This window comes from Falco punctatus (genome assembly GCF_963210335.1).
Source record: "Falco punctatus genome assembly, chromosome: 5".
Classification (NCBI taxonomy): domain Eukaryota; kingdom Metazoa; phylum Chordata; class Aves; order Falconiformes; family Falconidae; genus Falco; species Falco punctatus.
The window spans coordinates 81,463,506-81,490,682 of NC_137584.1; the positions used below are offsets into that span (position 1 = coordinate 81,463,506).

The 27,177-nt window shown below is 36.7% G+C and overlaps 1 protein-coding gene across 7 annotated transcripts in view; it reads right to left on the reverse strand.

Annotated features, from left to right (window-relative positions):
• SIPA1L2 (signal induced proliferation associated 1 like 2) overlaps positions 1 to 27,177 on the reverse strand; it is a 154,766-nt gene that overhangs the window by 79,899 nt on the left and 47,690 nt on the right. For all 7 annotated transcript variants that reach the window (XM_080388849.1, XM_080388850.1, XM_080388853.1 and 4 more), the window contains 3 exons: positions 9,300 to 11,006; positions 2,712 to 2,845; positions 1,179 to 1,367 (listed from right to left, as the gene is read on the reverse strand). In XM_080388849.1, coding sequence (XP_080244975.1) covers positions 1,179 to 1,367; positions 2,712 to 2,845; positions 9,300 to 10,764 — 1,788 coding nt within the window. In that variant the 5' untranslated portion in view covers positions 10,765 to 11,006. The remainder of the gene's footprint in view (positions 1 to 1,178; positions 1,368 to 2,711; positions 2,846 to 9,299; positions 11,007 to 27,177) is intronic.

The window sequence follows — 27,177 nt, forward strand, 5'->3', positions numbered from 1 at the left end:
CCAACAGTATATCAGGAACACTTAAGATTCAGAACTGAGTGCTTCTGGTTTTTCTTTATTGTTTTACCAGAAGAACTGACAAACTCAGGAGAAAATAAGAACATTTGGCAAAATGAATTTTCAATTAAAAGTCCTCCACAAAGACTACAGTGAACGAAAGTGGTAAAATATACATACAAAACTAGCTTAACAATCCACCCAAAAAAGCAATTCTTTTCCTGTCTACATTTACGTGGTTTTGAGCAATTGTTACAGCCACAAAAGATGACAGAAGAATTATGGTAGACACTACCAATGCTAGAAGCAATCACTACATTTGAAACTGAATTAGCATTAAAAAATCGATTATACCACCATCATAATCAACTGGATTCACCAGCTGACTCAAGTTCAAAAGATTAGATACTAACTTTTGCCTAGAAAGTGCAATATTCACTTTAAATGAACATTTTTTAAAAACATGGTTTTAAAAATAGGTTTGAAAGCCATTACATTACATTACAAGCCCGTGCTTCAAAAAATATTCAGAAGCTACAAATTTAATCACTAGCTTTGAATAAAGCAGATTCACTTTACTGAACCAAATAAGCCTCAGCTTTTTCTCTTCAAATTGAAGCCATATGAATATTTCATTGCCATGTAGTTAACTCATTAGTCTCAATCACAATTCCAGTTGTTTGACCCCAGAAGCATTCTATTCTAGTAAGACTACTTCATGTTAATCAGAAAATGTTGCTGTAAAAAACAATCAAAATTTTTCGATGTTGAGACTTAATATGTTACATCCTTTTGACTCCCTACCTATACACAATTATAATAAGATGTTAGATGTATTTTTATTTGCATTCAGCATTTGTAAAAATTAAAGGGCAAATGCAGATTGTGAAAATCACTTCCTACTGATGTTAAAAGTTTAGTTATCATCTTTCTCTTACTCACTCATCTAAAAAGAATCTCCATAGACAGTTTTTTCTCTAAGCTGCAAGTATTTTAAGAACAATCTTCTTAGAAAAGCAAACCTCATTTTTTCAATGAAAATACACAAGTATCTCTAAAACTAAGAAAGTGAATGGTTTGCATTACAGATCCACTTTTATTAACATTGCCTGTGAAATACTTAAGATTTTTATTTTTTTTAATGAATAGTCTTTAAAAAAGAAAAGTCATGTGCTACATACCCCTTGTTCATCCAGTTTAAGCAGCTGTTCAGGTACTTTGGGTGAGTTGGAAGCCTGTCTCAGGCACTGAATGCTCAGCTCTGGTATTACATACTCCAGTACCTCTTTGAGAGGCAGACCTCTTGCTGTGCCATGCCGAGCAGTGGATGGTATAGCATCTTCTAAAATTGCTCCTCTAAGTGTAGTAAGCTGCAGTAAAGGTAAAACACACAAAACTTTTCAAGTTCTAACACAGCAATGACTTTTAAGGATATAAACTTCAGGTTTCAGCAAAAGCATGGAAGAAAGAATGTGAAGGAAAAGATCTTTCTTTTTAAATTTTTTTAACCAGTAAAAACTTTACTACACAACTTTTAAAAAGGAGACAGGTTCTTATGGTCTCAGTGACAAATATATTTTTTGTTCAAAGAAATTCACTGATTATTCTATTAATTTATTCTAATTCCTAGAAATTTTACTTTTTTTTGGGGGGAAACACTAGAAAAACTAAAATTTGATCATTTTAATGTCATACTGTCCTAGCAGACACAGTAGTTGAATGCAAGGTGGACAAGTGAGGTAAGCCACCACCTTCATTTAAGCCATCCACCTATTTTTTAAACCATGATGCTTTATCTTCATTAGATTTGGCAAAAAAGAGAGTAATTTCTTAGAAGTGAGTCAGCTGAATCACCTCTCCACACATATATACAGAGATGCCCAATTTTTGGCAACAAAAGAAAAACCTAACCTAAAAAAACCCTTATATATATGTTTCTGTATCTGTTTGTAAAAGCACGTGAGCCCAGAGATATCAGGAGGTCTCGCTAACACTTCTTTGTGCCCTAATCACAATAAAAAGCAATAGCCTTAAGGATTATGAAAACTCATAGTTACTTGCTACAATAACATTCTGTATTTTTATACAAATCAAAGCCAGTTCCTGTGATCAAGAAATTAGTTTGCAAGAGATACTAATGTGCTTGAAGTAGAAGTTGAGTTGTGTCCTACAACAATCACAAGTGAGCTGGTCTTCCAAATCAATTATTTTTACCAACATTTGATTATTCTTTCCTGTATGTAGAAGTATATAATAATATCACACAGAAAAAAAAATAAGAAAGCATTTTGAAACAAAACACAGAACTACAAATAAGTCATAGTACTAGCTTTCATATTTTTCCCCTTCTTTTTCCCCTACATTTCTTAATCTTTTATTTCTATCATTAGAAACTTAACATCAAGCAGCTTGATCCAAGCTTATCTTCAGCTTTGTACTTAGAGATCTGTCCCCTTGCTTGGCTCTTACAGTTCCTTCCAGCCAACTCACCTCCTTTTGGATGTCTGCTCAAAAAGAGAAAAATTCTATGCAGTACAGAAGACAGAAACTTTGTTCCAGGAGTAACTACATTTACTAACAGTACAAGAAACCTCCCTTTCCCAGTAACAGATTTACTTTGAAAGTTAGCAATGTATCCACAGACAAGCAACTAGCATCCTAAACTCTTAAGTTAATTTTTCCATTCCCTTGCAGAATTACTGAAAGAACATTACCTCACTTGTCCTGAAAACTATACGATAGTTGAACTGAGATCCTTCTTTTTCCTTTGCATCTTCAACCTTTTCCCTCCGGATGCTGACTGCTACAGGTCCGAGATTTTCATCTATTCCAAAGTAGTTCTGATGCTCTTTTGCACAAGAGTGAACGAAAAGAGAAGAGAATAATAAAGTATGACTCTCCTAGAAAACGTTTATCAAATTTTATTAAAAATTTCTGCAGCTAGACAAAAAATATTATTTTAAATTGAGCTATGAGATCAATGAATACATTGGCTTTTGATCTTCTGAACTGCACAGTAAGTACATAAATCACAAAATACTAATTCTGATGAGCAGAATGGTCCCTCATATCACATAACTCAAATTACTGCAACTGCTGTTACTACGAAATAATTTTTTTTTGCATTTTTTGTTACTATGAAATCATTTTGCTTGATGCTGTAAGAAAGTACTCTGGAGAAACTATACATAAAGTCTTCAACAAAAGCTAACAGTCTTTAAAAAAATGAGGTGCTATGTAGCTTTCTTCATTTCATTCAATTAATTCTTATTCTCGTTTAAAGCTTTATATTCAAAGTAGCAACTCATTTTTAACAAGTGAAAAGTGAGGTTAGTAATCCTTCAGTCGTTGATGAATAGTTAAATTCATCCGTGAGCCAACTGGCCCAGTCTGGGAGAGCAAAGCGCTACTGACAGAAGAGAAAGATCAAGTCAGAGACCATTTAAGCAGACTAGACACACTCAAGTCCATGGGACCAAACAGGATACACGTTGAGGGAACCAGCCGATGTCGCTGTAAAGCCACCCTTTATCACCTTTGACAGGTCACAGTAAGTAGTTACACCCACCTTTAAAAAGGGCAAGAAAGAGAGTCTGGGAAGCTATAGACTTCTCACCATAAACCTTAGTTCCCAGGGAGATTAAGGGACAAATTCTCATGGAAGACATTTCCAGGCACATGAAGGACAAAAACATGCTTGGAAACAGCCTGCATAGATTTACCAAATGCAAATCATGCATGACCAACTCGGTTACTTTCTACAATGAGATGACTGGCTTTATGGATGCGGAAGGAGCAATGAATGTCGCCTACTTGTATTTTAGCAAAACTTTTTACACAATCTGCTACAGTGTCCATGTAGCTAAACTGAAAAGACATGGTTTGAACATGCAAATTACAAGGTGGACACAAACTGGCTGGACAGCTGGCCTCAAAGGACTGTGATCAGTAATACAAATTCTAATCAGTGGCCAGTTACTAAAATGTTTATCAAAAGTTGACAGTGGGGTGTTATTAATTTATTTTTTTTAATTATCTAAATGGTAGAATGGAACACACCCTCAACAAGTTTGTGTACGTAACCAAACTCAAGGAGAGCATTCAGGTATTGGTGGTTAGGGCGGTAGCTGAGTGCAATAAATGAAGGGCAATAACTGGCAGGATTTTAACAAAGGAGTAGTATGTGCATTGGGCAGATAGTGAGATGCACAAAACTTGCAGTATTTTACAAAAGGCGGTTAACTCATCCGCACAAGCCGAGTCCTTTAGCATAGGGTGTCTGTGCCTCACTGCCCACTCTCCCCTTCCTCGGGATGCTGAGATGGGACAGCTGAGCTGCATGTGAAGCAGCTCCTAAAACACCCAAGTTTTCAACCTGACCTGTAAAACCAAACTCTCCTTTTGACAATCTAAAAAAATGGACTGACAAAAGCCTTGTGAAGACCAACACAGCCCTGTATCTGGACCAGAGCAAGCTCATTCAACAGCACAGGCTGGGGACCAACTGCCTCAGGAGCAGCTCTGTGGAAAAGGACTGGGGACCCTGGTGAGCAACAGGCTGCAGCCAGCAGAACCCCCTGCAGAGATGAAGGCCAACCACACTCTGGGCTGCACTAGCAAGAGCGTGCCAGCAGGTCAGGAGAAGACATTATGCCTCTCCATTTGGCACCTTTGAGACCACGTAAGGAGTGGTGTCCAGTTTTGGACAGAGTGGGACAAGGTCAGCAGACAACTACCAAGACAATCAGGGGGCTGGAGCATATAGCAGATGAGGAGAAGCCGAAAGAGGTGGGCTTGTGCAGCCTGGAGAAGAGCAGGTTATGGGGGGAAATAACTACAGGATCCCACTAGCTGATGGGCTTTATAGGGAAAGAAGAGCCAGACTCTTCTCCAAGGTACAGAAAGGAGAAGAAGCGACCACCGCAAGATGCAGCCCCTCACTGAGGGGAATCAAACACAGGAACTGGCTGCCAGGAGAATTTGTGAAATCTCCATCCACAGAGATGGTCAAAAGCTAAAGGGGAATAGGTTCTGAGCAACCTGTTCAGGACCTGTCTTTAAAGGCAGCTTTAAACAGGGAATTAGACTGGATGACCTCCAGAAATGTCTTCCAGTCCAATCTATGCTGTAATTCCTTATTTTAAATAGCAATGAAGAAATACACTAATTTCTCCTTTTAAGATTGCCTGGATTAAATAACACTTTGCTAGCATTTTTGAGCTACTTTGAAACATTTTTTTTTAATAATGTATTTATAGACATGTGTAAAGAAGTTTTTGCAAAATGTCTTTCACTGCAAAGTCATCCATATTCCCAGAATGGGTACAAAAAAGAAAAAGTTACATCTACATAAATGACAGCCTTATTTGTCAAATCAAATCAAGTTTAAATTAAGCTTCCAGTAGCCTTTCAAAAATCTATCTATAAAGTATGTTTGTGGTTACAGTCCATTTCCCAGTGGAGAGAAAATGAGTAGCAGCACATTACAACTAGCACCGTTTATTTTGGAAGGAACACCTGGGATCAAAGGGGCACAGACAGTAAATTATTCGCTCGTGCTCATCAACTACATTCCTTCCCCAGCCTAAGCATTCTACTTGCATGGATAAATCATATCTCATGGATTTCCCAGTGTTAAATTAAAACTTTGAGCTTCGATAGGCAAATTTATCAAATGGAACAGGATTTTACAGGGCGAGGGAGGGAGCAAGATGGTGGAGAATGAGAGATGGGTTGGTGGGGGGACAGGACGGGACAGATTCAGAGGCCAAACACTTTCAACAACATAAAAACTCCCCACAACTGCATATTCAGGCTTTGACAAAAGGTAAACTTCTGAGTTAGGGTTTCTATAGCCTTCCATTTTGATGTAAATCTGGAAAAGGGTATTACAGAGTTACTAGATTTCTTGGCTGAAGTTTCAGGGAGCAGAAAAATGCAAGCTTGGCATATATCTGCTTATTTCTTGTACAATAGGAAAGACACAAAACCAAAGATGTTATATATGTACCTTCATAGATAAAGCAGTTTCAAGAACGGGAATTAAAGAAGCTGAATTAAAGAATAGCATGACATTACTGCTATTCTGGGATTTGGGGAAAACATTTTTAATTCAAGGCGCGCTTTTCTAAAAATTTCATAAAGTGCAAACTCATTAAGGTCATTTAAATGTATTTATGCTGATTTTAAAGTATCAACTCGAGAGAAAATAAGAAAATAAGTGTCATTTTCTAGCTGTTTAAAAGAGAGATGGCAAAATATTCCTTATTTTTTACTTTTTCGTTTTGAGAAATAATTGCCAACTTTTCTTCTAATACAAAAGTCTTACTTACACAAAACTAAGTTAATACCAAAAGCTTGCTAAGCCTGTACATTTCTTCTAGGACATTTTGTCATTGTTGTATCAGCAGACAGATACAACAATATACTAAGAAACAGTTGCAAGCATCCCTCAAATAACAAACATGGTAGTCAAGTCTCAAGGTATTATGAGGATAATTGCACAAGGGGAAAATGACACATAAATAATAATAAAAGCATATTTCAATTATACTTTGCAAAGATCAACAGACTTTTTTTTTCCATTCTCATCCCCTTTTATCCCACAAAAATATAGTTCACTAAAGGACACCATTAATGAATCAAAACCATGAGATAAAATAAAATATTCTAGCTTTTACAAATCTTAACTGAAAACTGAGAAGATATTTTCCATAAACATTAACATATTTTACATCAGTCATGTGGGATTTGATTTTAACAATAGTTACAAAGCTTATAAATATGCAATATAAAACTACAGCTCATTTCAGAAGACACTGAATTCCAAATCTCTCATTTCTTGAAAGGGAATGGAATAATTAGTGCTACACATGCCAGGGTGTTTCTTCCATGCATCTTAAAACAGAAATAAAACTTGTACGCTGACAAGTGCCAATTATAAAACCGTGAACTAAATCAAATATTCAGAAAGTTATTTCTTTTTCATAGATATCTTGCAAAGACAAAGAAAATCAATGGCATTACATATGTCTCTATATACAAGTGACGACCATTTGCTAAATTTTTATTTCATCCTTCCACAATTATTTTGCTAAATTCAACTGCGCTATTAAATCTACAATTCAATGAACAATCAGCTAGGAGAGCTCACTGTCATGAAAGCATGAAGTAAGACTCACTATGCATATAAATGTCACTGTTTCTTATATGGGAGATCAGCACAGCAGCAAGACATTTTGGTGTCCAACGTAAAATGCCTGCTTGATTTCCTCTATCCACAATAAACTTTGCTTAAGTGAGAACCGTGTTCAGCTGCAAGTAATATGGAGATTCCTTACACACCTGATCCCTTTGAGATAACAGCTATTGAAAATAAAGTTTTTAGTTCCATCACCATGTTTGCCCTGACTTGCTATCGGTCTCATAAGAGCCACCCGACACAGATTTCTCTCATGCAGCTTCTGTTACAGCTCTACAGAAAGATAATGTGGAACTGGGCATGGCTTATATATCATTGTAAAGGTGAGAGGGTAACAATTTCTTACTGCATGTTAAATGCATCACATCGTATTTACTTTTGAAGGACTCTACCTACAGAACAAATAGTAACAAGGGCAGTAACAATTCAAGTTTCCTAGTATTATACTATGGGGGATAAAATTCTCAGATACTATTTCTTAACTTTTTAATACTATAGCAATATAAACATACTTTACTTTTAGGCAAGAGATCACATATACATAATACCAGAACAGAAGTTAATTACAACTAATTACACTCACATCAGCTTCCCAGAAAGGTCATTAGGTTTGTTTATAGCATATTTTTATTTTTGAGTACTCTGTATTTTCTTTTTCATCTCTCTGAATTTTTCTTCACAAAAAACATTCAGCACTTCAGAACCTGTAACTCATCCATGACAAAAGCATTTCACAAACAAGTCTTCTTTCATTTGACTTAATCTTTCTATTTTCTTAATTTCCTATCCTGCCACCACCTTTGTCCATTGACAATCTTCCTTTTATTTCCATCCATGCCAACCCTTTCTTCCCTCTGCCCCTCAAAAAATATGCCACCCTTCTGTGACCATTTCCCTTCGTTCTCTTCCACTCTGACTCCCTCAACACTACTTGATCCTTTACAATCCGCCCAGCTTAAGAGCCATTGTGAACCTCTGAATTTACTCCCTGCTCCTTCCCTAGCTCTGGGTCTTTTTCTTCCTTTTTCATGACAGATCCAGATTATTTTCTTCCTTGCATTTTGAATACAGTGGGTTTAGAGCCACTATGCTCTAGGTGTCTACTGTATTGTGAAAACAAGTGCTGTGTTGGATTCTTTTTTGAGTCCCTTGTGAAGGGTGACGGGAGGAAGGAGTACAGTCCAGGAGTACAGTACAGTGCTTATTTCCTGCTGTTCAAATACAGTTTGAAAGCCCAGCAAGCATGATTTCATGAAGACTCAGGCAGTAACAAACAGTCTTTTAAGGACAGGAGCAGGGTGGGGTTTTGCTTTTCTTTTAATAACAGCAAAAAGACTGAGCTGTAATTCATAACACAGAAAGGACAGAGATAGGTATTCTGGGGTTGTCCCCACAAAAGCAGAAATTTCACACAGATTGCAGAATGCAGTACTGAATACAGACACCTAAAGTAGACCGCAAACTGGAAAGGGTTTGTCTGAATAACAAATATCTGAATTACTCTGCTGAAAAGAGTACTCTGGCACTTTGCGGTATGAACATATCCTAAAAAATAGGGTAAAAGGCTAGAAGAAAGGCATAAAACACCTCCCTTTATGCTGAAAAACTAAGCACCATCAGAAGCTCTCTGCTTAAGGAGTATGTATATACATACATACAGTATGAAAGGCTCCAAGAGATACTTGAAGACAGCAGAATCTAGAAAGCGGCAGTCACAATCCTCAATGCTAAAACCTCTTTTGGAGGCACATTTTAGGAAATAATGATTTCTACTCCGGACATCAGTATTTCCAATGCATTTACTGGATAAAAATGTCGTCTTTTCTTCCTGCCCACCAAGAAAATTAGTTTACATACTAATTTAAATGACCCCCCACTGAATGAACTTACACAAATATTTCATAACTTTATACCTAACCCACTGGGTGTTGAATATCCCTCTGGGAGAGTAAAAATAACAGCCTTAATTGTAGTAAAGAGTTTCAGGATGCCCTGTAATACACTAGGACTCTCTATACAGAAGAAGGAAAAAAAATGCTTTACTAAGCAACTTAAATCTAATCCATTCATATCTCAGAACAGCTGCATTAGAAGAATTTACCTTTTCCATAGAAGAACTTGCGGTAATAATACGCTCCAAGATCAATGTGTTCTATGATGTAACGCTTCACCTTCTCTCTGTGAATAGACTGGTTTTCTCTTGGTACTTCTAGTACTGAAACACCAGCGTTTGTGCAATGGGAACTCAGAGAGGACTCAAAGGAACAACTTTCACCTGAAGAAAAAGACGCTGAATTTGCCCTAGAAAGTGCAATCCGTCTATCTCCTTCACCACCGGTTTCGTTCCTGAAGTAAGGGCAGCTCAATACTAAATCATTGCTTTTCCCATCACCCTCGTCAGCATCTAAATTCTCTTTTGAATTGAGGTCCTCTTTGCTTCCCAAAGGAGATTCACAGTTTCCTGTTTGGCCTGCTGGCATCTGAGTTTGTGATGCAGCTGACGCCCCAGTGGTTATATTTTTTCTTTTTCCTACATTTACTCTGGTAGCCATTGCTTCATTTATGTTAAACAAAACGCTCTGAACATCATAATGTGCAAAACATTTCTGACAGTTCCAAGAACGAACGTTTCTGTCAAGTCTATCATCCAGATCAGATGAAAACTTAAAAGTTTCATGTTCACTTTTAACTGTTCGCAATTTTCTAAATAGAGATGTTTCTACTGCTTCTGATTTTAGTCTCCTCTTAAAAGATTTCTCCCTGTCTCGACCAATAAGTAGGGCACTATCCATATAATCCAAGCCAGAAATCCTGACAAATTCTCCCCTGGAAATCTGTGCAGCAGCATGTAGACTTGGAGAAACTGTAGGATCACAGTGGAAAAACTCAGAAAATCCAAACGGAGCAAGGGTTTTATGTTCAAAATTTTCCACTCGGTATCCTCTTAACATTGCAAAAAAATTTTCTCCAGACAAGCCTTGTCTATCAATCGAAGAGGTACTGCCATATTCTCTATGAAGAGCTGCTCCAGTATTGGGATTAACAGCATTCTGGTCTAAGACATCTTCAGCATCAATATCACTTATTGTTACATCACTGTTGCTTCTTTGCCTTATGGGATGAAGTCCCCTTTGAGGGGAATGAACAAAAAGATCGCCAATCGAATATTTTCCCTCTGTAAATTCCAATTCTAGCTCTTCTTGCTGTCCGTCACTTTGGTCGTTTTGTCCATTTGGAAGTACTGAGCCAACACCTTCATAACTGGTTGGAGGTCTGTTTTCCCAAGCAGCTTTACTCAGCTCTTTAGAGCAATCTTTTTTAGGAGGCCATTCAGATACCCTTGCTCGAACACCCATTTTAGGCATAGCTGGTGTACCGTTTGTTTGATTATTTTCAGTTTTGCTAGGTGCACTTGAAGAAACAGGAGGACCCATGCTACCGTTCAAAGCTTTAAGTTTTCTAGCAAAATAATCATCAGATTGCATGCTTCTTGAAGACTCCCTGAACTTTGAGGAAGTTCTGCTAATTTTGTGCTTATCTTCTTGCAAAGACCTTTGATCACTCATGTCCAGTCAGTGGGATGGGAACCACTATTATTGCATAAATGTACTGTTACTTTTGTTATTACATTGTCTTTTATGGGCCAATGAACCACAATATAAAAATACAGTTACAGTCTTCCCAGACGTGCAAGCAAAAACCTCAGTATACCATTATTGTACAACTTCTGTCGGGAAAGCAATCTTAAAAGATTTCCTTCAGTTCAGATGCATCCAGTTCAGTATTAATCCAGACAAATTTCTTTTATCTGTTCATAAAAAAAAAAAAAAAGTGTATTAAAACGTTTATAGTCAATAACAGTAACCTTCCAATGTTGCTTGTATATACACAACACTCTAGAAACTGGAACTAATGAGACTTGCTTTGTATGGTTTTCTATTCTCTGCCTCCTTAAAACCCAGCAACTGCAATAATCCCAGTTTCCCGTACGATGCCCACAGGATATGAGCAATTTGAACCTGCCTATCTCTTATGGGCTAACCAGTACACACACAGTGAATAGCAGAAGAGATTCTGCAAGCAGCATAGCCATATACAATGCCCTCCGCATGTCCTTCAGTGCTGACAGCAACTTAGGTGCCCAGCCTCTGTCTAATCACCGGTGTCTTTTACATAACGTGAAAGAACATAGCTACCTCTAAGACACCATTTTCAAGTTTGCTTAAAACTGGCTAATACACACAGGAGTTATTGGGGCAAGACTGGTAGAAAATATAAGTAAAATACATGAAATAGATAGGAGCTTAGACAAAGAAAAGTGTTTTGCCCCATTTAAAAGAATAAAAATAAGTATTCTCTTCACTACTAATTCAATGAATAAATGTATTTCACTTTCCCCCCCACTGCCTCTCTCCCCAAAGGGAGATTTACTTACATTCCTTTATCTGGAGTGCAAACTATTATTTAGCTGTATAAAACAGTTATAGTTGTTTCTGTTACATTATATTCCTCTGGTTGGAAACCTAGACTGTTAACTCAGTTACAGGGCTTAACACATCTGTTGTCTTCCACAAATAAGAAAAGATAGTAGCCCTATTGATAAGTGTTAATTTTATTACAAAATTGGGATTGTTAAGATATAAAAATATTCTTCAATGACTTTATTGGTCTTAAGAATGACTATGACTCATGCTGTGAAGATTCATTTGCAGGCAGAGCCCATCCTTTAACCCACTGCATAAAAGCAGGCCACAATGAGAGACAAGACAGCATGTTAGGTACCTTTTTTCATCTTTTGTTCCTTGAACAAAAATGCCAACATAATGATCTTTTAAGATGCTGCAAATAAGCATAATATGTATTTACCAGAGTTTTTTTTAAAAAAGGTCAGGTCAAATTAGCCCAGAATATGAATTCTCCTCTTATTTCAGTGAAGATATGAGGTGGCAAGAACTCAAAAGATATGTGGGGTTTTTTCCCCCTACATTTAACGCCATAAAAATTTTCACAAAAAAAAACCCCAAACAAATCACAAAACTGTGAGGCAGGGGGGGAAAGAAATAATATAAATTAAAACTTAACAGATTTTTTCTGCTTGTCAGAAATCAAAACCAAATTTGTGTTTGATACAGTGAACTTTAGGACTCTTCTATTGTATCGTAATGGGTTAATAAACAGAAGATAAGAGTAGCATCATGATTGACATGGTTTATACGTGTTACTACCAATGGATAACAATAACAATACATCATTGCAGCTTACTTTCACTACATACAAATTTCTCAGAACTACTGTTTAATGGCAATGATGACAATTAAAACAAAGTTTCTGGTTTCTTACAGGAGTCCAAAAGATTGTTTAAACAACTGATGTGTTCAGGGAAACAGTATTTCAAGAGTGGCATGTAGGATTTTTAAACATTGACTTATGAAAATAAAGCACAAAAAGGAAAATATCAGTCATAGAATCATAGAACGGTTTGGATTAGAAGGGACCTTAAAGATCATCTAGTTCCAACCCCCCTGCCACAGGCAGGGACACCTTCCACTAGAGCAGGTTGCTCACAGCCCCGTCCAGCCTGGCCTTGAGCAATTCAGGCTTCTTTGGGTAATCTGTTCCAGTGCCTCTCCACATTCAGAGTAAAGAACTTCCTCCCAATAGCTAATCTAAATCTACCTTCTTTTACTTTAAAACCATTGGCTCTTGCCCTATCTATACAGGCCCCACAAAGAATTCTGTCCCCGTCTTTCTTATCAGCCCCCTTTAGGTACTGGCAGGCAGCTATAAGGTGTCCCCAGAGCAGTCTCATCTCCTGGGCAAACAATCCCAACTCTCTCAGCCTGTCCTCATACGGGAGGTGCTCTGATCCATCTCTGTGGCCCTTCTCTGGACTCAATCTCACAGGCCCATGTCCTCCTTATGTTGGTGGCCCCAGAGCAGGAACACAGTGCTCCAGGTGGGGTCTTATGAGCGTGGAGTAGATGGACAGAACCACCACCCTTGCCCTGCCAGCCGTGCTTCTGATGCAGCCCAGAATGCCAGCAGCTTGCTGAGCTGTGAGTGCACGCTGCCAGGTCGTATTCAGTTTTTTAACCACCAACACCCTCAAGTCCTTCTCCAGGAATATTGACATATCTCTTAAGATATGTCAATATGCTTAATATTTTGGGGGCACAAGTAATATTACAAAGGTGAGATACAAGAAAACTTCCGTGGGATACACATAACAAGAACAGCTGACACCTTTTTTATCATCTCTTCAGAGTGTTCTTTATACAATTGTAGGAGTGTGAGAAATCTTTGCCAAATAAAAACACTAAAGGAAAACTAAACTATTCCAGAATCACCTTTTCTGTTTCTGCAATAATATAAAATAGTGAGAACACAGAAAGGTCAGTTTCACATATGGGGAAAGATATTTGACTTCTTATTGAAGATTAATTCAATTTTTATTGAAATTACGGTGAATTACATCTTCTAGCCTTCTTGCCTTTTCCTACATAAAAGCCATTCATAGAAGTCATTAGTATATGTATTTAAAAAAAAAATAAATAAAAAGTAATCTCTTACAGAATGGGAAAATACATGTAAGGTCAGAAAAGGCTACCCTGCAAAAATTCCATTCTTCCCTTGCATTAACCCTTTTTCTGTTATAAGCATTTGCGCAAAAGCAGTGAATTGGATCAAGAACATAATCCAGGTCAAAATTAAATCGGGGATGAGGTGGTGAGAGGCAGAAGGAAAGAGAAACAAAGGGACACTACCACCCAATTTATTTTCAGTCCAAACCCACAACATGATTTACTGTTCGGTCTCACAAACAGCTGTATTTGTGGAAGGCAGGCAGGAGAGATCCTGAAAGCCACAGGAAAGTAAGACTTGTGGTGGAGGTGGTGGTGGTGGTGGCAGCTTAAATACTTGATGAAGTATGGCCGGAGTATCGTATCATAAAACAAAAGGTACATTGAAAAGGTACTATTTAAAAAGAGAATTATTTTTCTTTACGCTATAAAGCTGGTATGATAGAAGACCAAAGAAATACCTGTTTTGGAACTGTAGATTGACTTTTTATTGGAAAATATTGGAAGATGTGGCACAGTATATTTAAGGTATACTAGTACATTTTTTAAAAAAATCTGAAGTTGGCCTAGTCCTGTAAATTCCTGTAACTCAGTAGAACAGCACGTTTTGGTTTAAAACTGACCTATGCTGATGGATAGCACTATATTCTCCTGTATTTGTTGTTCTTTAAGGTTTTTCTCTCTCCATAGGAAGAATTTAGCAAGTCACAAACTTTCCCCTATAGATGGTAACACTATTTATTATAAACCGATTTTGTTTGCTGAATTTAATAAACTGTTACTTCCACAAAGACTGTGTCAATATGACCGAGCACCCTTCTCTTCACACCCGTACAGTCCTTTTGCTCGAGTTCTTCACTTCTCTCTTTTCATGTCATCCTAGCATTTAAGAATGGAATCACTGACAGATATGGCCAGAAAAGAAAAGCTGGATTCCTCCCCCGCCGTTGTGCTCCTATCAACCCTTCCCGCTAAGACTGCTGGATGTTATGCAAATAACTTAAGTTCCTTCCACACAGCTACAAAGACTTCCTTCTGAGCTCAATACAGCAGCTGGTTTGTTAGTTACAGTTACAGTTCTTTAACGTGGAATGATTCCAAGATTCCTGGCGACCTGGATACATGCCGACCAATGTTCCTGTGCCAGCAGCAGAGCAATGAATAAGAACTGTACTATTGGACTACCCTGTCAAAAGGAGGCTGTTTGGTAACGCTGCCTCATGTCAGCCTTGATAGATGGAAATGAATTATTTAAGAAGTCTTTCTGTGATCATTTTGTTGATCAAGACTTTGGAAATCTGCCCCTATTATTATGTAATGTTATCATCCTAAAAAGAATGCATAATTTGGATGAAAGCATTAATCTCTACTATTTATCAAGATGACAATTCTATAAACCGTGACTCTCAAGCTCTACTAATCTTGAAAAAATGGGAAGTGCAATTTGATAAAATAGGAGTATAGGCAGAAATAATATGCCAAAAGCTGAAGATCAGACATTTAATTTACATTCAATTGATTCTACACAGCGTTTTCTGTGTGCTCAGAGTCAGGTTAGCTTCCACTCTTCAAAGAACCACATAGTAGGGTAGGTAGTAGTAGCATTATGTATTTTGCCAGTATAGCAGAGTAGCAGTTACACAATGGCTACTTTATGGAAATCCAAGCCTTGTAAGAAAAATCTGCCTTCAGGCCTGTACTTTTAAGTGTAATGAAAAAGAACAGTACAAAAGAGAAATGAGCACGGTTGATAAGCTGCCTGTGTTTTCACATGTTCTGGACCAGATAACCCACTTAAATCTGTCACGAGGTATCATTTCCTAAAACTAAAGCTGCCACTAGAAAAAAGGAAGCAATTAAAAAAAAATATGCACAAAAGTTTCTTAATGCAAGTTCAAACTTGTTTCAGTTTGCTTATTTTTAAAAACAGACTACATAAATCAATGTTTTTACATTTATATATTTTCAGTGTATTTATTAACAGCATTTATTTCTTAAAGATCCTAAATCAGAACAATCCAATTTTCAGAAGCAAAATGAAGGTTATGCCTGGTTTTTAAGCCATGCTACTTTACTTATCCATGTGTCCAAGCCAGAACATTCTGGTCACACTGAACTCTGATAATCATATTAAATGACAGTTGATTATGATGTCAACACAGGAGAATTATTACTGCAGATAGGAGTATGGAAGACGAAAATGAGTTCTATGTGCAGTTGTTTTCATGCAAATGTCTTTAGGAAACCATGATATTTAAGCATAATTGTCTTTAAATGGAGTATCTCTTTCAAAGTTTTCCATGAGGCACAGTGAATATTAAAGGATAACACTAACTATAATTGAGCCAGTTATTCGGATTGCAGCTGTGGAAAATGGATTGGAGATAATACAATGAACAAATTATGAGCACAGCTCATGAAAAAAAAATGGTTCAGATTATTGTACATCAAATTTACAATTAAAGCTATAACTACTACAGTATAAATGGTTACCTCTAGTATGCATATTTCAGATACTTGATTAATATGCAGACATAGACAAGAGGTAGAAGGATGGGAAGCCCATTATTTGACTAATGGAAATACATATGAGCTGCTGTGTAGTCAGTATTTGTTGCACGCTTCCTTAGTTGTGCTGTATTTCTTCACATTTAGTCTTTGCTTGTGAGAGAAATGCAAAAGTAGAAACTGAAAAGAACCCACTGTTGAAATGACGTAGTCATAGAACTGTATCTACAGAATAATCCACCAACAATCATAGCTTTGCTGATTTGGGGGTTGTGGGGAAGGGGTTATGAGTGACAACAGCCTACATGATTCTCACTGCTGGTGCAAGACCATCACAGTCCTTACCAAAACAGTGGAACTGCGCTAGTCTGGCTCTCAAGCAAGACTTGGGGTAAAAAAAAAGTATAAAATAAATACTGTTTGTTCAAATACAGTTCCCTTCTCCAACAAGGAAAATGGCACATACATGTAAATATTGAGACAGAGATGCAATGTGAAATTTTGGAGCAATGGATCTTTAGACTAGAACTTTGAATTCCGCAGGTGTTAAGTGTTACTCAACTAAAGGCATTTTATTTTTAACAAAGAGAGGCTCCAATCATACAATCATAACTGCTCTTCTTCATTCACAGGCTGAGAAAAAACTCCTCATCATCTACAGGAATAATTGTATAATATCTAACAGTTAAAAACAGACCCCTCAAAAACAGACTTGTGTCTGTCAGAATCACGCCACCTGTCATCTTGGCTTTTTCAGGGAAAATAATTTAATAAGTCATACCTTCCAACTACTACAAATACAAAACTCACTACTATTAGTTGTTTGTGGTTGGGTTGTTTTTTTTAATATAATACAGCCGCCATTTATTAAAAAGAACTTAAAAAGCAGTTACAAAAAATATATGTTCTTTGGCATATATTATACCATTATATACTCATATATATACCATATATATACTGTCATATATACTCATTATACCAAAGAATACCTATCACAAAGTCCTAGCAGCTTCTCTTTAGCATACCTTCTATTAATTCCCCTGAATAGTCGCCCCTACAAATGGTATCTCAATTCATGTTTTGTTTCATTTAAAAACACTGTTTAAGTTTTTCATAAAGCAACTTAGGTTATCTCTCAGTGAATATCAGTGTTTTATACAGAGCTATTACTGACTATAGCATTACTGTCACTGATTTTAAACTTTGTTAGAAATCACCTTCTGTTACTGAAAAATATGTTTAGATAAGTTTGTGACTGTTTTAGCACTGTATTTTCTTAGACTATTAATACCCATATTCTATCGTTCCATTAACACAAGTTTTGACACTGAGATACATTAAGGCTAATTCAATTTCCAGAATAAACTGGATATCTTCCTATTCTTACAGTTCTATTATAAACAGTTCAATTATGCAGCCTATGCAGAGTTTAACTACAAAACTGGAATTGAAGTTATATCTTGTTCGGGTTGAGCCATGTAAAGTAGCAGAGTGAAATCACAATTATTTTGAAATCAATGGCAAAACCACCCCCACTGACACGCAGACTGAGAATCTTTCATCTGTACTCTTCCAATTCAGTTCAGTCGTTTAAAACCGAAATCATGGAACCCAACAAAATACAGTAAAGCCTACCACATAATGTAATTAATGAGATAAAAAAGAAGCCCCTTAACATGAAATTCTTAGACCAGTTTTTCCAGGGAAAGGCTGAAAAAACATCTGCAAGCACTGACTGCTTATGTCACTTATATGACAGAGAAGGGGCAGGGGAGGGGAAAGGGACCAAACTCCCCATAGTTTATTATTAACCAATACTAATTTTTAGCAGTCTTTACCAGTTGCAAATAGAAGCTATGTATATGTCAGTCAAGCTCTTGTATCAGTGAAAATTTTAAACAAACAGAATCAAAACTGTCTTTGTCTCCTTTCATTCTTCCATTCATGAATCTAGGTGTCAAAGGGCAGGATAACATAAACAAACCCTACTGACTGAGCATTAAGTGATCTGTTTTCTACAGGGAGCCTAAAATGACATCCAGAACATAATTTACATGCATGCACATTATCTCTTCAGGACAGAATGATGTATGGCAGACTAGATGACTCCAAGACATCTCCCTACTTCAAAGTATTTAGATGTACTTATCTCTGTGCCTTCAACATTTCATAGTAATTGCGATTTCCTTGTAAAGGTATTTATCCTTAAAATACCCTTAATACAGAATTTTAATCCCAGTTTCATCTTTGAGAATGAGAAATCTTCAACACATAATGGTACAGGTATGTCATCAACAAGATTCATGCAAAGAAGTATGATAAAATCAGCAGATAAACACAAGTAGATTTTGTATAATACTTTCTATATCCAATGCAGTTCAAAAGCTTAGAAAGTTGGGAGTAAAAGCCTGTTTGCAAGACACGGACTTTTCCTCAGGTAGTAGAACCTATTACAGTAAAGTAAAACAGTTCAGATTAGACAGAGCATGAATTATTGTGGAAGAGTAAAGATTACTCCCTTTCAGTTACAATGCTGAAACACTGCACTGAAGAAAGTTCCACCCAAAACCAACAAAAAAGTAATTTTCAGTGATCTTGTAAAGCAAGTTGGACAACCTCTGAATCCTCAGTAGAAACAGTACTGTCTGCAGGCTCAGAAATTGTCATGTCTACTGATTCTTCAATTGCCCTCCCTGCTTGAATGGATGTATTCATATTTAAATCGAATAATCCCCAAGGCAGGGACTATTTCTTTGTCCTGTTGCAACAGGATCCTCATAGGATGACCCCACTGTATGGGATGCTAAATACTATGATAATCCAGTTGGTAAACAGCGAGTGTATCAAGTCACTTTCAGAGGCAAAGCTTAGAAAGATAGGGACAGGACTTGTGCGCCACATTCACACCATTCAAACACACAGAAAAGGACCATGATGTACTGACTCTAAGCAATAATTTGCATAATCCAAAAGGAAAGTCAGTAGTTGCTTGTCACATGAAAATGAGCTTTTGACAACCAATTGTATGCATTGGAATAACGTTCTAAAGTAAAATTCAGCATACGTAAACCAACTAGCAGAAGATTATAAGAAGAGAATATTCATATTGTATTTTGAAAAGGGAGCATACTAAGTGTGTTTAATTTCGAAACAAACTTTTTACCTTCAAGTTGTTAATATACATTAACAAATGCTAAGAATGCTGGGGAGTTTTATACAGTTCTTATAAAATACTGGCAGCAACAATAAGGAACTCAGTGATTTAGAAGAAATAATGGAAATGTATTACATTATGTTAAAACAATGAAGACAACACATTCTACCTTGTCCTAGAATTAGTCATATCAGAAATTATCTTTTTTATTATAATTCTTCCTCAGTGCACAAAATGGTTATTGATATTCCAATGGAAAAGCACTCTGCCCAAGAGCAGGCATAGCAACCAACCCATCAAATATTAAGAAATATCTTGTCTGTGTCATTAAAAAAACCCAACAACAAAAAAGCAATACTGTAAGAATTTTTGCCTTCATAATATATAACAAATTGCTACAGATAGAATGATGTGATAGAAAATTAGAAGTAGTTAAATAACATCATTATCTATACTTACCAATCTAAAAAAATTTAAAAATTCAGTAACAGAGAGTGATTTCTAACACAAAAATATGTTTAGATAAATTTCTGGTAAACTTCTTGAACACGTGGTAGCATTGTGTTCTCTGAAGAAATTATCTCAAGCCTTTTTGATATGTGTGTAAACCTGTTTTCACATACTGCATACATTTGCTTTAAATTATTCTGAAAAAAAATATCCAGCTATTGGGGTTGGTGCCTCCTGAAGTATCCAAATAAATGTTTTTTTAATTAAAGGTTGATAGGAAAGGAGAGATGTGCTAACATTTTGAGGGTTATTTCACATTCAGAGGTAGAAATTTGGAAGCAGGTTCAGAGGCTGCACTGAAATTGATTAAGGAGTCAAGTACTGGAAGAGGAGAAATTGTTCAGTAAGAGAGAACAAGATTGCAAGCTTTGACTTTTCAAAGTCAATATGCCACAAAAATGCATAAGAAGCAATTCCACTTTTTGTATGCCTACTACAGTGAGGCCCAAATTAAAGCTTTTTCATTCACTCAGTGTGAAGATAAAAGAATAAATCTATTAAACAGCTGAGGCTGTCTGTTCCACAAAGCAGGCTTCAGATTCTGACACAGTACTCAAGAGAGCTTTTGAAATATACAAAGCCATTTTTAGCCAGAACAAGAAAGTTTTTATACGTTTCTATTAGAACTGTTTCATAGTAAGATGCTGCTTCAGGCCGGAGCAGAGATCGAGCCTGCCATGTTCACATTGGAGAGGTCAGACTATCTGCATTGCCCTAAGCACGCACTTGGATTCCATGGTATGAGCTCACAAATCCATACACTGGACATCAACTCCAAATTCCTCCAAACAGCACTAGAAAAATATTACTGGTACTTCCACCAGACATACTCTCTCCCATGCGACATGAGACACACTGCATACAACTTTTAACTGCATCTCATTTTTTGCAGTATAAAGAGCCTCCTTAAAACAAGAGATACCCAGTACATCCACCGGTGAAAGAGGCAGCCAAAGAGGGTCACGGATTTTAATCACGGGGGCACACCTTGAGTTTAAGAAACAAACTCCCTAGTCCATTTCCTTCCGTTTTGACAAATTACCATCAGTAAGACTGTTAGTGTAAATGGAAACTGACGTTCCAAAGTGGATTAAATGGTATAAAATGTAAGGACCGTGACAACTGCGAAAAGGCTGAACTTTTGTTCTGCTTACATTCATGTGAAATGGGTATGTCATACTACAGGTCTGCACATACTTGCAGCAGTCCTTGCTGGCTCAAAATAATCAGATTTTTACATTTAAGGTATACATACAAGAATATATTTTACAGATAACCTCTCAAAGATCCATCAACTGTATAAAACTTTGGGTACCACAGAACATTGGGATATGACATTAATACTCAGTGCCTACAAAACTACACTGTTTTCTTACAGATACTATTTTATCCCTTTTCCTGTTGCACGTAAGATATTTGAGAGAAAACTGCCACAATTAAATAAGATTTGAGAAATTTCGCTAAACATGGTTTTGTTTAGATCTCTCCTCACATTTCCCCCCAAATATCAAAGACTCGTTCATGTTCTTTGTGAGTTTTCCTGTAATAATGCTGCCTGATGATACTCAAGTTGGTCTGCCACAGGACTCAGATCTCTGTATCTATTAGAAATGCTCATACAAAGTTAATTGTTGCAGCTTCTTTTAGGAAAAAAATATTATTCCAGAAAAACGCTATTTTGGTGACGCTCTAGAGAATTCCTATCAACGGGACTTAAAACTGTAGGCCTGTGATGGCAGAGGGTCATCCTCCAGCTCCTACCCTGTCATGTGACTAGGCAAATCACAAATGCAGTACACAGCTCCTCTGCATATAAGCACCATCATCTAGTGACACCTCCGTCATTCTACAGTTTCCCAATGCAGCGTCCAAGGGAATGTGCTGATTCCCTTCCCTTCTTCTGCAAGACCTACTGCACTCACCCGACATTTCCAAACATCACTTGGCGCTGAAAAATACAGTTTGGGCAAAAAGCGTCTCTGAGAGAGCCAGCCTAGAGGCCAGTTGTTCTACAGCTTCATTCAGCTATTACCTAGTTCTTACAAAGTGAGTATTTGCAATAATGAACACAGCGCTTCCCAAAAATCTTCCAGAACTTGGCTCCTGTTAAAAGTGCTGTCTTTGTGCCGTCCTGACCAGCCACATCCCTCCAGGATGGATGAAAATAGTCTGTAATTACTAAGTGAAATGGTAGAAATGCACTTACACACTCTAGAAACCGAGCTGCTGCAGCTAACACCACTTTTTCTAACACTTTGCAACCTCTGGGCAAAGAGGGAATCACAAAGTGGATAAATTCAGTTTTACAGGTGAGTTCATTTCTAGGGGGGTGAGGAAAGAGCTTACATCTGCCTCATTGTTAAAGCAAAGGAGAATTTGAATCATCTTACCCATCATGACAGTTTTCAACAACAAAAAAAACCCTAAAAGAACATGTCCTCACACCAATTAATAAGGAAACACTGAACATTGCACATGGCAATAGACAAAAGTGTTCAAAAACTCAAAACATTCTGATGTGGAAGAGATCTGAACTACTCACTAAGGAAGAGAGTACAGCGGCACGTGTTATGGAAAACCAGAAATACTAACTTTGCTTCTGTTTCTTAAGTTTTCAAGAAAGTAAAACAGGAAGTGTCATGCCATGTCACTTGGCAGTAGAACGGCTCTGGTGTCACCAGGCTCAACTATTCTTAGCAGTAATGAAGGAAGTGGTTGATTAAAGTAAAGTAAGTTTTAAAGAATAAGGAAACATTTAGTCTTAATCTTCATGGAGACTGTTTTAATTTGACCTTGACTCTTTATTAAGTGGCATGAACTGCAAGGTAGCATACGATGGTAATATTACTGGCCAGTTTTCTCAGTCTTTCAGACTGACTGGGGTTCTCCAGTTTCACATGTCAGCAAGCAAATGCTCATGTACTTCTGCATCCCTTTAGAGCTCTGAAATATTATTTCATGTCACTGTACATCAAGATCTTTTAAAGAAGTTATTTTCTGAGAACAGAGATATTTCCCTTTTTTCTGTCCTTTCCCTCTGAATCAAAAGAGCACAAATTCCATGGAGAAAGAAAATATGTTTAAATCTGTGCTGATCATAACACACTTAATTCATACAGTCTTACTACATAAAAAAATGATTTTGTTCTTAATTTTACAACTTAAATTTGGAAAGCAGATTTCATAGTATTAACTAAATACATTCAAGGTCTTGGTAGTTACCAAATAACTTGGTAAAATGTGTCCACACGACATTTCCAAGCACATGCAGTTAAGCCTGGGCTACCTTGCACCAAACAACACAGCTCGGGCAAACAAGCACCTCTCTGAGATAACCAACCTATAGGCTGGTTGTTCTACAACTTTGTAGAGTCACAGTTCTTTTTTGGCAAATAAAACCTTTTCATATAACTCTAGACATAAACAGAAGAACAGCAGCTGGAATGAGAGAGTTGCTAGCAGAATAGTCTTCATTTTTCAGCAGTCCACTCAAATTCAGCACAACTTGATAGCAATAAAAAGTCACTGTCATCTGTTCAGTGATCATCTGATATCTTATCTAGAATCAAATAGCTGTCAAGCTAAAAGACTTGTTATCAGTAAGACTTAAAAGGGTCATAAAAAAGGTAACTGGTTAAAGTTTTATGTAAACTTTATGGCATACTTCCTTCCACTTCCTCCTCAAAAAAAACCCAAAACAAAACAAAAAAAACCAACAATAAGATAGCTTCATCATTGCTCTAAAGTTTTGGCTTTAGTTTGTTAAGTTAAAGCAAAGTTTTCTGAAAACTTTCTGGAATTTTCCCGCTGAGAAAATATGCTATATATTTTCATTTTAAACAGGAAGAAAAAAAACTGTCTTCAAAATTATAGTGTGGAAACACTTCTTTCAAAAATTCCGAGCCAGATCAGCAAAACTTCATTTTCCTAAATTGAAAAGAACATTTCTTGCCGTACGTATGCATTTTCCAGACAGTCATCATCATGGCTGGGGTTAAGGAATGCAGATTCAATGCTGTATTCCTTCGTGTTAGAGAGACATTAAATCAAATGTCTATAAGCCTTTCCTGATTCTTAGCATGACAACAGTGGAGTAAACTAGTCTGCCTTTAAAAAGCTACAACCCTAAAAGTAAGTTTTAATAATTCAGGAATCTCACTACTTTGCGCCACCCACCCCCACCCCATGCTACTCATTTCTTTCTTTGGATTCTGAAAAAAAATCTTGTATAGAGTGACATGATAGCTACAAGCTATCACAAGCACGCTATCAACTTCCTAACTTTACTGCTTCATGATAAAAGGCCCAAAGGCAAAATTTTGGAAAAAGAAGTCTTGCTTTAAGATGCGTTTATGAAACACTCAGTAATTTACCTTTCTATTTAGCTCTCTGAACCCAATAATAAGAAATAACTCTATAAGGAAGTTTGAAAATATAACCGTGGCCCACTGTTGGTAAGCATGGGGAAGGTTCATTGGAAATTCACAATCTGGAGTGGTTTGCTTTTATGGGGCCAGTTTTGCTTTAACTGTTGCTTTTAAAATTCTGATTACCTAACACCCCATCCAATAATTCAAACACTGAATTTTAGATTTGATTTATCAAGTTCTGCTCCTTATGTAAATGAAAACGTTCAAATAGGAGGGTATAATTAACCCATCCAAAGTGTTAACACACGGGCATAGTAATACAGTGTAGGCACTGCAAAAAATCTGCCTCTGAATTTCATCGTTGGCCTTGATTTAGCACAAAGTTTCTGGTCAGCCAACAAACTATATGTCATTCATGCAGACTGCACATTTCTGGAACTGTGTGTTCACTTGGTGTCAGTGCATATCTCCCTCTTTTTTCTTTTCTTTTTTTTTTTTTTCATATATTTGCATTACAGAAACTACAGATTTATTTCAATATCCAAATTTGGAAATGAACAATCGCATTTGCTAAGTCTCTGACTCAGAAAGCTCATATTAGATTACAAGAGAAAGTACACATTTGACATATAACTTCAGTAAATGGAATTCCTTCTCCTTCCCAATGCATACTCACCTACTTTATCAGTAAAATCCACAGGTTATTTTTCCCCCAAATTCAGGACATTATCAAATAGATCTTACTTTCTTTATAATCTAGAGAATTTTTTCCCCCTTAACTGAACTCTGTGTATTTGTCAACAAATTGTAAATTGCTTACAAAAGCCCTCAGCTATTCGTGTCAATGTTATGTATGACCCTTTAAGAAAAGTATCCCTATCTAGGGCACTTCATAATATGAGTGATTTTAAAGGATTTTCTACAGAAACTGCTCAGCGAACTTCTGCCTTTTTAAACAAATAGATGTACATGAGGAATAAAACCCAACCAATCAACCAAGGCAATTAAAGATGCACTAAAATATCCATATAATAAGTTAATGTGAATTTCTACTGGCTTGACTAAAGTCATGCAAAAAGCAATAAAATCAAAATAGTCAGGGACTTACAATCGATCAATTGTAAGACATTATTTTCAATTAAAAAAAAAAAACAACAAAAAACAACAAACCAACCACAAAGATATCCAGAATTTTAATAAAAACTTGTGTTTCTATGCAAGTCTACAATTCAGTTGTTTAAATTTCTTCCAGATGAATTGTATGGGAGCAAATTTTTGTGTATGTCCAAGGCTGCATTCCCCAATATGGACACTCACAGCACAGTGTGTGTGTAAAGTAAGCAAAAATATCTTTGCATACAAATGAATCCATACTCTCATTAATCTGTATGTCCATGTTTACAATGATTTTGCAAAAAAGTCTATGTAAATTTTAGTACCATCTTTAAAATTAAATATAATCACAAATTCCCTCACATCTTGTTCTTTTAACTACTCTAAACACTTTTACAGACTTAAATTGAGCTAAGAAGAGATTTTATAGACTCCATAATATTTTTTTTTCTCCTTAAAAACGCCTCTTCTTCCTAGAGTATAAATAGCTTTCTAAAAATGCAGACTAACTTTCTGGTCAACAGTTTTGATTTTACATGAAGCAAGACTTTTTCTCCTCCCTTAGCTAGAGAACTATATTCACATTAAAAGCTTAGGCAGAAACTGGGCCCAAACAGAAGGGTGCAGACTTGCTAAGTAATCATCTAAAGCCATATTGAGAAAAATTAAAAGGCTACTTGTACTTCAAAAGGCTTGATTAGGAGGCCTGCATTGGCACTGACACAAATTTAAATTAGTAAACTGTAGCAGACTGCTCTGAGAATGGGGGTGTGGGGGACACCCGCTAAAACTAGGTTTTAAGGAACCATGCCATTCTGCTTAAAAAAAGAAAAAGAAAACTGAAACTGTGCAACCTTATTAGTCTGATTCAGCAATCCACTCATATATTCTATCCAAAACACCAAGGCTTGAGGGAAGAAAAAGAGCACCAAAGTCTCATGAACTGCTGTTTCAGCATACAGCAGTCTTTCATCACATCATTAACTAGGTTGTCCACATTTCACTTGGAAGATTTCATTACGCAAATTTATATTTACAAAACAAGTAGTATATATATGGTTTTCCTTCCATTGTAAGGCTTTTTTAACTTTCTCTACAAGTGATGGTGTGTGTTTGCATGCCATGTTTGTTGCACACACCAGGAATTTGCTTCTCATGATGTAACTCCCATCTGTATTTATTCCAGTGTTTTCCTTCTAATGCAGGAGTCTTTCAGTCTCCCATTTTTATCTCACACGGTGATGATGCCGTGTGCTTCTTCACTTCACTTCCTCTTTTCTCTATTTCCAAACACCATATTCACCAAATCATATCCAATTAATGCAATATTTTCCTTCTCAATCCATATTTCTATCAAGTAAGGAGCACAAGCCAGATAGTTTACGTGTGTTAGGACCATGACACACTTCAGTCTGGAATGAGAGTGTTCACAAGTAACAGTTATCCAGGCATACATATTCAGAAAGTAAACAGGCCAATAAGGTAAATTAAGATGTCAGGCAAAGTTGGTTGTCATCAACCATTACCATACTATTTATTTAATTTGCAGTCAATTACAGAGACAGCAAAAGCTAGCAGCTTTGCTAAACACCAGCCAAAAGCTCCCACACATCCACACTATCTTCTTTCTGTTTTCCAACCAAATCGATTGGTTTCTGATCACTGGTGCCTAAAACCACCCTGGAAAACTCAGAATTCATTCGAACCCTTGTTCAAAATCATCTGTTATCAAGAAGTGATCTA